At 40.8% G+C, this 12,823-nt stretch overlaps 1 protein-coding gene across 1 annotated transcript in view; it reads left to right on the top strand.

Moving 5' to 3' along the window:
• The window catches only part of CDYL (chromodomain Y like), a 118,351-nt gene that overhangs the window by 43,431 nt on the left and 62,097 nt on the right, over positions 1 to 12,823 (top strand). Inside the window, exon 2 of the mRNA XM_071553319.1 lies at positions 11,901 to 12,567. Within this exon, the coding sequence (XP_071409420.1) occupies positions 11,901 to 12,567 (667 nt within the window). The remainder of the gene's footprint in view (positions 1 to 11,900; positions 12,568 to 12,823) is intronic.

The raw sequence follows: 12,823 nt of genomic DNA, 5'->3' as shown, positions 1-12,823 counted from the left end.
ATTCTCTACAGCCCACACAGTATAGAAATAATAATTTGAGATTTATCAGTGAAGTTGTACACATAACTAAGGCACACATAAAAAAGGATTCAGGCCTAACTTCAAATTCTACCATATAATAAAAACCCTCTCTTTGTGAACAGTTACTCTCCCACAAACAGCTGCATAGACTGAAGTGAACACAATGATTTTTAATTTTTTTTAAAAAATGAGAAGCATCATTTTGCAAACTGTTCTACAAATTACCTCAGTGTTGAAACTAGAGAAATGAGTAAGGTTTTAATATGCTCTTACAACATAAAATTTTGAGGAAAATAATCCTCAAGGCATTACATGGAGAGCAAACCACGATGTGGGATTAGGAAAAGCACTGCAAGTGCAGTATCAAATTCACAGAGGGATGGGGAAAAGGAACAAAAAGCAACTCAAAGTGGAGGAGATAACATGAGAGATGATTTTATTGTTTTCCCAAAAACAAATGAAGTGGGGCCAGCAGGTGGGTAAGAATGCACCAAAAGCTAATAAAGTATCCCTAGCTGGGGGAAAATACAGAAAAATATGGTCTTCCTTTGCAAAAAGCACGTGGTATTTCCTTACAGTATTTTTGTACTAATAATAAACATTGGCAGATTATTTCAAATGGCATCTGTGCAGAGGGAAGGATGGGAATGCAGATGGAGAGGGACATTTGTGCTTGTAGAAGGTAACTCTGGGTTCCTTTGTTCTTGAGGAGGGGCTGGAGCAAGTTGTGGTGCTGTTCCATTTCTGCCTAAATGGAGACTTCAGCTGGGGTTCTTTTTGAGGATGAAGCTGTGCCTTTTCACAGACTTTAAAGGGCAGTGGCAAAACCTGCAGTACAAATAGTTCTGGTTGCCTTAATATCTGTGTTGTAACCTCAAAGGGCAGATTTAAGTGTCTTACCAAGAGTGCAATGGCTGCTTCATGGTACAGCCAATGCTGAGGGGTTGCTTTCTGGGCAAAAATAATGTTCCAGAAGAAGTGGTTTGTGTAGCAAACAACTTTTTTTTTTAAATTTTATCACTCAATTCTGGCATGTGTGTGTATTTTTCATTATCCTACTTCATTCCAGAGAAACAGAAGATGGTTATGGAGAAGGTTTTTGTATCTCTGTTACTTCAGAAATTCATATTAACCGTGTAACAGAGAAGTTGCTGCCTATGCAGCTTTTTTAAAAAATCTGAATTATTGAAAAATGAGTTTAATTACCTCAACACAAGTTGCTGTTAATGAAGCTGCCACTTTCCAAGCCTAAAATGCTTTGCTTTTTATACTGTTTGTTGTGCTTGCCAAAACATGAGGGATTTTGAAATGGGACCACGTGTTTTATCAACCAACACCAGGGTAATCAGATTAATACCTATTTCCTGTTACTTTCAATATGCACATGTGTGTCATGGCTGAAGCATTAGATGCATTTCAGGAAAATTGGAAATTATTGGAAATACATCCTCATGGGAATTACAGGAGCAGGAGGTGTATGTGGTTTAAAACAGGTGATACAGTGCATGGTTGTTTTATTTCTTGTGGCATGTTTGCAGGATGAAGCTTAGGTAGAACCCCTTGAAGTTACAAATACTGGTGAAATAAAGTCATTTGAACTCATGCCTTATTGCAAAACTCATACAACCCATGAGCAATATTCAGGCCTAGTAAAAACTAATTACGTGCAATGTGCAGGCCTAGTAAAGAGCTAATTATGTGCAAAGACCATGAACTTATGTGTATGTACTCGGAGTCTTTATTTCGTTAGGGATGTGCACGCTGGGTGAACATTGTAGAATTTCCCTGGTTTTACAAATAAACTTTAAAACCTTGAAAATTGGAGGAATCTGACAAGCAGAGTAACCAGCAATTCCCACATCTTTATTTGTACCCCACAGCCTGGTTACAAAGGAAAATGGGAGAGTGGAGTCATGGAAGCTGCAGTGGTATTAAATAAGAAATGAGTTTAGTTTCAGACTAAAAGATGGAGAGATGGAGGGACTTGAGACCCCAAAGAGAGAAATGCTTTTTTTCCATCTGCTGCTAATAAATCCCATAAAGAAACAAAATATCAGAAGTTGAGGCAGCTGTGCAAGCATTGAGGTTGATTAATTAGGGGGAAATTCTGTATCACCAGCTATTCTAGATGGGAATAGGTGAAGCATTGAGAGCAGTCCTGGTGCAGGCAGAGCAGGGACCTGTACTCATATAGCACCTTCTGGGACATGCTGGCATTGAGGTAAGGAATACAGAGAGAGCCAGCAAGGTGTTCTTAAATGTGAGGTGGGATTGTGTAGTGTGGTTGTATTTCCAAACAAAAATGTGGCCATGGTCTTATCCAGAAGCTTCATTTCTTCCTGAAAGCAGCTTTTGGTGGGAGGGTGAGGAGCCAGGTGGGAGGCTGAGAATAATGCACATTGTGCCTTCCCAGATGCTGCAGTGATTCCAGAGGAAGCTGTTGCTGCTGTTTAGAACTAGAATGCCACGACCCCAGAGAGAAAAAGGAGGAAGAGACTGCTACTGAGAAAGCTTCTGAGAGCTGAGGTCTGTGTCCTTTCCTGCTGAGGTTTGGTCAGGTGGTCTCAGTAGCAGACTTGGCGCTGTTGCTCTGGAAGCAGCAGCTGCTGGAAAGCCTTGTTGGTGTTGAGAGATGAAAGTGTTATTGTAAAATTAAGTGAAATTGGATAAATTGATTTCAGCATACCAAATTCACTCTGCAACTCTCCCGTGATGTACTTATTTCTGCTCCTCTTTCTTCTTACAGCTCCTGTTCCTGAAGTTTGCTTAGCTGTGGCAAAGTGTTTTCTAAAGTTTGGAGTGCAGGTTTGCTGTGACCTGCTCTAAGACTTTCTTTTAGATAAAATATTTTAAATCTTCATCAGTCTTTGCACTTGAGCACTATTGAAGGTTCAGTTTCTCCTGCTTTGAAAGCAAACCTGTAGTCTTGGTGCTTAATATTGACAAATTCTTCATCTGCTACCCTGTATTTCTCTAGCTGAAGGATAAAGTGACCATGTTTCTGTTGGCCTTATCCGTTAAGTAAATAGTTGTCAAGCTGTTGAGGCTCTTACTGTGAGGTAGCTTTAGATTATTGCTGCACTTTCCCAAATTATCACCCCCAAAATATGGGCATCTTTTGATGAGAGTTTTTCCTTTCATGTTGCCAGAGTTGCCAATAATAAATACACATTTTAGTTTTCTATATTTTCTCTTTGGCAAAGTGTTGGTAGCACCAGGTTTGGGACTTTCACTTTTCATGTGTACAGTGGAGAGATCCAAGCAACAGAATTTGGCAAGTGCAGATGGAATTTTTACCTCTGGGAAAAAATATCCAGGATTTGCTTCCTGGAGATGCAGCTTCTACAAATGAATTGGTGATGGGAACAATTTCCTTTGGCATTCTGGATGTGGGTGATGTTGAGATCTTGTAATAAGTAGTAATGAGAAAATTTTTAAAAACTTAATAGCACAGTAATACTTATGTAATAGCTTTTACTGCCAAAAAGGCATATCTTAAATCTAATGCTAGTGGTTTTTAATAGTTTCTGCTGATTAGGGTCATTTCCATTTAAGATGATAAGCCTGTTTGATGGTTCTTATTTCAATAGGAGAAAAACAGTGCGTGTTTGGTAAGAACACATTGTTGCAGGTTTTGTTTATATTATATTTGCACAGATATTAACAGCTTTGCTTGTATTTTCCTTCTGCTTTTGTGCAAACCAGAAAATGCAGATGTTTGCCTTACCTTATTCTAAATAAAAGGATAAAACTGTTGTGAACAGTGAGTTGATGAGAGAAGATTTTCTAACCATTCTTGCAATAGTTGGATAACTATAATTAGGGTAAAGCAGTTGATAAATTCTGCAGTAGGTTGTAACTTGCATCACAACTGTTGTGATTATTTCGATGTAAATTGAATCTGGAAAGATTCGTGATGCTGACATTTTTAGCATCAATCAGCAGTGGTGACTTGTGTGAGGAGGTAAATCTCAGGCAAACTGTCCAGGGAGTTAATTCTCTAAAGCAAAGTGACTGTGTCACAGCTCCTCCCTCCACACCCATTTCCCTGGTGTCCTACAGAGCTTTCTGATCGTGATCTCTGCCTTTTAACAGATCATAAATGAGTTGCACATACAGTGATACTGTTTGTTTAGTGTAAGTAGGAGGTACAAACTTTGTGAAGTGCCTTTTCAGGAGCTGGCAGTGCAGCCAAGCATGGCACAAACCATGGCTGTGATTCCCTGGAATCGCTGGCGTTGATGAGAATGCAGCGATGGAATTATTTTGTCTATTGTCTTTGTTAAGAACAGGGAAGGATCTAAGCCTTAAAGTTGATGATAAATAATGAGCTTGACGGAGACATTTGTAATTTTATAGGCAACTTGATTAGAAATTTATGCAGTGGGTGAGTTAAAACATGAATTATGACCTGCAGGCCAGTATATTAATTGAATGTTGTGGATAGCAAAGTTAGCTCTTGCATGACTTGTGTCCAGGAATCCAAAAGAATTGATAGTCTTTGATTGAAACAGAGCTTGTAAAAAAGGCAAATCTTAATATTTGTTTTAGCATGACTGTTTAATTTTTGAAAGGAAGGTTGAGCTGTGGAGTTCTCTTTATTGCCCTGCCAATATGAAGGACCTCAGGAAGTGTGTTAGCCCTTTTATGGGACTCTTGCTCATAGACATGAGTGTGTTCCAACCTCACTGCACACTCTGCTTCCTCAGAAGGAGGTTGGGAGTGGCTGTGGGCTGTGCAGCATCATCCTGCATGAGCTCATCCTCTGGTCCCCATTGCCTGCAGACAGTGAGTGGGTGAGCTTTGTGTTGGCAGGACCTTGGGCCAGGTCAGGTGTCAGCCCTGGTCCCAGAGCTGCCACAAACTCACACCAAGCTCTGTCACCTGCTGTAGCCAACTTGACAGAAAGGCCATAACCTGCCCACATCTGATCCATATTTATTTTGTGCAGCTCTGGCTTCCAGAACAATGTACAGGCAGCAGAGCCAGAGTCCTGTGCTGTGCAGACTCTGCTCAGCCCTGCCAGGAGGATGCGGCAGCTCAGCTGACAGCAGCGCATCGACTGCTAATCCAATCAGTCTGTCCTGCTAATCAAATCAGTCAGTTCCAGGAGCATGTGGGGGCAGTGCTCACTCCTGGGCTGGTGGGAATGGAGCAATGTGGAGCTGCAGTGAAGATGAACTCTTGGATTTATATGATATCCTGGTGTAATCTTTCTAATGATGCTATTCGAACAGAAACCTAAATATTGTGGGTTTGATAATCGAAATATATGTGTTAAACTGTTTTTAAAAATTCCCTACTGGTGCTAACTGCAGTGAGAAATATGAGAAAAATTTCAATTTATTGAATTTTCCAATGAAGACAGAGTCTGTAAGAAAATTAACAATCAGAAAGGTTTACTTACAAACACGTGTTGTGGTGCCCTGGCTAATTCCAATCCTCCAAAAGCACACCCCAAAAATCAAATTTGCCTCCTTTAAAGGCTTTTAAATCCCGCCCCATCCAGAAAGGGTGTTCCCTCCCCTCTGATTGGATATGTTATGTTAAGAGGCAGGGTCTTGATTAAGATGGTGGTGGTGGTGGGGGGGGTATTTCATTTACATTTATTTTGCAATCCCTGATTCCTGACCGTACATTTCCACAATACACCTACAGTTTAGTAAAATAGAAAAACTCCTTTAAAATGCATGCATTTCCCCTTTTTGTTGTCAGCAACTTTTGGTTAATTCCTTTGCTTGAAATAAACATTTATTTATTTCTCATAAGGAATACTCTGACATGGCCTTAAGTCATACTATTGGAAATTATGTATTTTTCTAGTAAAATGTGTGCATTGAAGATTTTAGTGCACATTTTATAGACCTTGAAGTGTATCTTGATATCCTCATCAAACGTCTTTTTAATAACTGTCTTCCCAAAAACTACTTTTTCCTTTTACTGAGATAAAAACTTAGCAGTTTTGTGTTGTATGCTGCTTTTTTAATGTAGAATGCATTTATTTCTTAGAATACTGTTTATCACTGACTTCTGCAGGATTTTAATAAATAGAATATATAATCACTCATAAACATTGCTGATTGATTATGGAGGATCAATTAGGTCTCATTTGTATGTGGAACAGTTTCCAATTCAAGGCAGGGTGACTTCACTTGTGGAACACACACATGTGCACAGCAGTAATTTGGCTCAAGGGAGGAAATCAGGAGAGTGAAGCAGTTGGTGCTGTGACTCTCACCTCTGCATATTCTGCTGTGCAGCACTTTTATTTTGGACCAGATTTAGTAGAGGCTCTCAGGATCAGATATCCATGGCACTGTGTGTGTTTAAACTGTTCAGAGCTGTTATTTGCTTGGGTCTCTGTGTCCCCTTCGGGGTTGCAGCATGACAGGCAACACCGTTGCAGTGGTGCCTTTCCACTTGAAGTTTATATTTCTCCATAAAGAATCCACATCATGTGTACCAGAACTGAATGAAACCATTGCACAGTAAGTGGGAATAGTGCAGAAAAGGAAAGGATTTGCTTCTAAATTACACTATTGCTCTGAACCCAAACAGCAGTGCAAGCACAGCCTTCAGCTGACAGCACAAGGCCTTCTGTATTTTACACACAACAGATAAAGTCAAATAGATTCTATTCTGTCAACTTTAAATTAATTTAGCCTGACATGAATGTGAGGACAGAAGGGAACATGATGGGAATGCACAATGGATTTATTATAAACAAGGCAATGCTCATTGAATATTTACATGCCCACATATTTTTATTTTGCTCATTCTGGTTTTTGTTGCCTCCCCACACAAACATGTACCTTTAGTTTAATCTTTTCCAATGTTTTGTTAAACTGAAGTGTGATCTTTTTATATAGATCACATACATCTGTGTATATATACACATACAAACACAGTGTGCCTTATATAGACTTTACAAGTGTGCCCAAATTATAATCCTTTAAATGGAGAATACTCTTTTGAGTTTCGTGCTTACTTTTATTGACCTAAACGAAAGATCTTTCATCAGGAATTAAGGATGTGTGTCCCTCTCCTGGCAAAGAGGTTACTGGACCTGTCCAGCCTATGGAGGAACTTGTTGTCCTCTGCTGAAAGTTGCAGTCCTCTTAGATGTGTCAGAACATACCAGGTGTGCAGCTGCTCCCCAGACCAGTTATTTCAGGATGCCTGCATTAGCTCAGGTATTCTTAATATCTAAACCAGGTCACTTTGACAGAACTCCCATTAGGGAATAATTACAGGAGAAGTTGTGCTGACAGATGGGGAGGAGCTGCTGTCTCTGAGCAGAGCACAGAGAGGAGGAGTTGCAGTCTTGCCATTTTCACCTGGTGCAGCTGTAGCCACACACTTCATTCCACAACTTTATCTTGTTCTCGTCTGTTTGTTTTGGTTTGGGTTTAAGTGTAAATGCAGTTTATTTTGCTAATAAAAGCGATTAAAATCCTCAGGGAGAGAAAGCAAGCATGAAATAATCTCACCACAGTCATAGAAGAAGGGAAATTCACCATCTCAGCTATGGTTGTGGTGTGTGGAATTATAATTTGTGCATTTCACTGTTGGATTGATTATACGTCTGACCAGCTCATTATTTTTCTGTTAGTTTTTGTGTTTTCTGAGGTTTTGGGTGTCATTGATCAGTACCCCCCAGATGGGGAAAGTGGTAACTCAGCCTGCTAAAATAAACTGGGAAATGTAACTTTTTTGCCACCCAGATAGTTTGTCTGATAACTTTCCCTCAGACCTGTTTTATATTTTCTTTTTTTATATAATGTTCCATTTTGTTTTGATTCTTCTACAACCCTTGAAAACTAACAATTAATGGCCAATCCTGCAGCACAGAACCTCAGAGTTACTAAAAATAAATCCTGCCCCATGGCAGAAGGCAGGGGGGGCACTGTAGAAATGGTAGTTGTCACAAACTGGTTGTTGCGAGCATTGCTGGTGTGATTATGGCAAAGGATGTGGTCCTGCTCTTCCCCCACTGGTTGGGAACACCCTGCCAGGTTCTGGCTCTCTGAACTAACTTGGCCTGAGATGAGCTCAGCTCCAGGGCAGCAATAGCAGGGGGAACAATGCTGCCTGTGTGGATGTTGCCTGCCTGTTCCAACAGGGTGGCTGCATCATCAAACCACACCATGGCTGATGTGGCAGGAAGCAGGAATGCAAGTGTTTTACCCACCCACTTACAATCTCTTTTTTCATTTTAGTTTCTGTACTGTAAGTCATCAGTATCTTCTAATGGAAGACTTTGAGGTGTCTCATGTTCTATTTCATGTCACATCACTGCTGTATGCCAAAGTAGAAATGGGTGTCCTGGACAAGCTTTCTTTTCAGTAGGAGAAAAGAGAAGTCTTTGTTTTTACCTTGAAACAGTTTAAATAAGCCACTATTTCAGGATGGATATTCCTATTACCATTCTATGTGCTGGAGCAGGTCCAGAGAAGAGCAACGAGGCTGATGAAGGGACTGGAGCACAAGCCCTATGGGGAGAGGCTGAGGGAGCTGGGCGTGTTTAGCCTGGAGAAGAGGAGGCTCAGAGGTGACCTCAGCACTGTCTAGAACTACCTGAAGGGAAGTTCTGGCCAGGTGGGGCTTGGTCTCTTCTCCCAGGCACTCAGCAATAGGATGAGGGGGCACGGGCTCAAGCTCTGCCAGGGGAAATTGAAGTTGGAGATCAGAAAAAAATTCTTTCCAGACAGAGTAATCAGGCATTGGAATGGGCTGCCCAGAGAGGGGTTGGATTCCCCATGCCTGGAGGTTTTTAAACTGAGATTGGCCGTGGCACTGAGTGCCATGATCTGGTAAAGGGACTGGAGTTGGACCAAGGGTTGGACTTGATGATCTCGGAAGTCTTTTCCAACCCAATTGATTCTGTGATTCTGTACTCAAGCCCTTTGTGCATTGTGTAAACACTCCAGTTTCCTGTTCCCAGGTCTGGATAAGAAACACTTTGTACTGTTGCCATCAGCAAAAGTATTGGAGCAGAATATTCCTCAGCAGTTTTTCAAGTGCTTCTTGGAGAGTGAGATTAATCAAATTGAAACAATGCATAGAGTCCCTCACTAAAGCTCTGAAGCTGCATGATGAGTTGTATATCAGGTTAATCGCTATAATTTTTGTGTTGTAAATAAAATAAAAAATATTCAAGAAGAAACAAAGAGTTAGGGGGTAAAATCTCCTTTTAATCAAAAAGAACAGTGACAAAGTAGGTTTTGTGGCAGGCTTGGACAATACAGCTAAATATAAGGGTTTTCTTTATGCATTTCTGTTTGCTCCATAAATCATTGTGTTAAGAATGGAGTTTTGCATCTCCTGTTCTAGAGTTCATCCATTATCTCAACAAGGTGCTGCTGTTTTGGATGAGAGGGGTGACTTCCTGCTTGAAAAGGGCATGCCCTTAATGGGTGGCCTTTCACTATTGAAAGAGAGGAGTAGAACTTTGTGCCCAGTAATTGATGCTGTTTGTTACAAATATTTCCTGCTAGAAAATAAAATTACCTTGCTAGTAGTAGAGATCTTTCTCTGAGAAGTGTGTGTTTTGAAATCTATTTTAGAAGGTCGAGAGAGGCAGAGAGGATAAGCAAGACTGTAGCAGTAACTGCTTTTCTGACAAGATAGGAAGTTTGATTCATGAGTTTGGTTTTAGTTTTTAATTTAACATTTCTGGCTTGGTACTTGAAAGTCTTTTTACTCAGTCTCTACTAAAAAAAAAATGGAGTTGTATTTCTCTACAGTGACTTTCTTATTTGAAGTTGCATTTTCTTCTAAGGTGTTCTTAAGTCGTTTCATGGAAAAACAAGTTTCATTTTTCTAGATGGATTTTTTAAGCGCTCTAACTTGACAAAATGTTAACCAGAATAAAAATAATTTTAATGTTTTCTGAGATTTGAAATAAAAGTTGGACAATTTATATCGCATTTCTCTGTATAAAATATATTGAATTGTGCAACTCATTAACAAGGCAAAGGTGGAGCTGGTTTGTGTTTGATTTTTATTTGTGTGGTGTTGCTTTGGTTGAGGTTTTTTAAGACCTGTGCAGACAGAGCTGTGCAACATCCTAATGGCAGGACAGCACAGTGAACACCTGCAGGGTATCCCCTGCAGCTGGAGGGTATGGCCCTGTATTGCTACTGAAATGATAATAATAGCAGTCATTTAACCTCAGGAGCACGTTATGACAGTGCCACATGTGAGATTGAGGTGACTGCTAAGAGAGTCTGTTGTCAGCAGTCCTGTGATTTGGTGATGAATTATATACCATCCATGTATTGGATGTATTGGATGTATTGGATGGCCAGACTTCACAAATGAAGGTTTGGGAAGGGCTCTCCCCACGTGCCCTTCCAGCCTGCGCAGTGGATTTTTTAGGTGAGGCACAGCGTGTGCAGAACTGACCCCACCGTATAAGTCCCAAGGTCCATCTGCCACGGCTGAGCGAGCTTGGACAGTGACAGTGAAGTCCTCGGGACTGTCACAGCACCCGGTACTAACCGGGGCTGACCCTGCTGAGCATCCCACATCTGACGGGATGGGATGGCAGGGAGGCATGAGCTGCCAGGGGATGGTCCCCACTGAGACTCCAACTCAGGTCCTTGGGATTCAGAGTCCAGAGTGCTCTCCTTTATACCACGGGACTGCCCACACTATCCATGGATACCATTTGTATGTGCACAGTCCATGCCTGTATTTTCCTTCCATCCCACCAAACTGGTGTGGACATTCCATTGGGTTAATGCCACTCCAGTAACTGTTTCTTCAGAGGCTCTTCTGGGTGTGTGTGATCTTGGCTTCTGTGCATGGTCTTTGTTCATGAGGGGCTGGGAATTAAATTAATAAGTCATAGTCCAAAACACCCCCCACCCCCTACTTTTTTTCCTTCCATTTTTAGTAGCAGAAAGAAGTGTAAGAAAGCTGTCCTGTAACTGAAATGAAATGAGATGGAGGATTTACCAGAAGAATCAGCCTGGGTAGAAAAAATGAAATAAAAAGGGGAAATCCTACTGACTAGCCTTGCATTTATATCTCTCTTCCAGTAAAAGAATTTCCTTTCTGGAGGATTAGCATGACTGGAGTGAGTTTTAGTCCAAGGCATGAGCCTCTGTCCCTGCAGCTGCTGCTGCCTGCCCTGTCAGCTTCCCCCAGTGCCTGAATTCCTCCAGCCTGGGGGTCCCACATGCAGTTGTAGCAATGCATGCCTGATATACTCATGACATAAATATCACCTCTATTTGCAGATAAGGGAGGCATGGTAATTTGTTCAAGTATGTGTACCAAAAACTCTGGCCAAAACAAATTCTCTGTTTTCACAAGAAGCCTCTAAAAAAACCCAACCTTCTGTATTTGCCCCAGTTCCTGAGCTGTTCCATATTGTCTCTGGTAGCTAAAGGATGGCTCACTGTAAATAAAAGATTCTCACATATGCCTTATGCTAAACAAGCAGATTATTCATACAATATCAGATTGGTAAGTTTTACAACACTGTATTTATACAGAATATTTAAACATGACCACCTTTATATTCAGAGAGGGGAATCTTTTCCACACTGAAGTTGGTGCAAGAGCTTCACTGGGGCCAGTGCTGATGTTGTTTTAGTGTGTCATATTCAGATCCTTCAGCATGCAAAAAGCTTAGGGAAGGACTATTTTGGTGTTCTACAACATATTCTTGAGATGAAAGTAACAATCTGGAGTTTAAAGAGGGGAATTTCCAGTCAGCAGAGAAAGACTGAGCGGTAGAGCTACAGTAGAGAATTACAGAACCACAAGAATACTGTAAAATCTGTCTGCACTTAAATAGTTTGCATGCAAGTTACTCCCCTGCCTTGTGTGTCTGCCCATATCTAATCTTTAATTTTCCTTTTTAACAGGTAGAGAGAATCGTTGACAAGAGGAAAAACAAGAAGGGAAAAACAGAGTATTTGGTGCGATGGAAAGGATACGACAGTGAAGATGATACTTGGGAGCCAGAGCAGCACCTTGTTAATTGTGAGGAATATATACATGAATTTAACAGACGCCACAACGAAAAGCAGAAAGAAAGCACATTAACCAGGACAAACAGGACCTCTCCAAATAATGCCAGAAAACAAATTTCTAGATCTACCAATAGTTCTTTTGCAAAGACATCTTCTAAATCTTTAGTTATGAGTAAAGAACACGAGTCAAAAAATAATCAACTTTTTTCAGCCACGCAAAAGTTCCGGAAAAACAATTCACCATCTCTTTCTGGACGGAAAAATATGGACCTTGCAAAGTCAGGGATTAAAATCCTCGTGCCCAAAAGCCCAATTAAGAGTCGGACAGCAGTCGATGGGTTCCAGAACGAAAGCCCCGATAAAATGGACCATATAGAGCAGGATCAAGACGACTCTGTAGCACCAGAAGTAGCAGCAGAAAAACCAGTGGGAGCTTTATTAGGACCTGGTGCAGAGCGTGCCAGGATGGGGAGCAGACCAAGGATACATCCCTTAGTGCCACAATTGCCAGTGCCAGTAACAGCCACAATTGCATCAGCATTAACAATAAATGGAAAAGGTAGGTGTTGGAGTCGGTCATTTTTGTGTTGATTTTTTATTTGACTCAGGGTTTTTTTTTGCTGTTGAGATGCAAACAAATTACCCAACTCTGTTTCAGCCGTGTTAAATCAAGTCTGGAGAACTTCACAACTTTATTTTACATAACTATGTGACTACAAAGCCATTTTGAGTTCCCTTGCAGAGATTCATTGGTATTTGTGTTTTCAGAATCAGCTTAAGATGCATCTGTGTTTGCCTTGATGTTGTATGATACA

Source organism: Pithys albifrons, chromosome 4 (assembly GCF_047495875.1).
Source record: "Pithys albifrons albifrons isolate INPA30051 chromosome 4, PitAlb_v1, whole genome shotgun sequence".
In the NCBI taxonomy this organism is placed as follows: Eukaryota; Metazoa; Chordata; class Aves; order Passeriformes; family Thamnophilidae; genus Pithys; species Pithys albifrons.
Note: the sequence above shows the minus strand (reverse complement) of the source record. Positions and strands in the feature narration are given on the sequence as shown.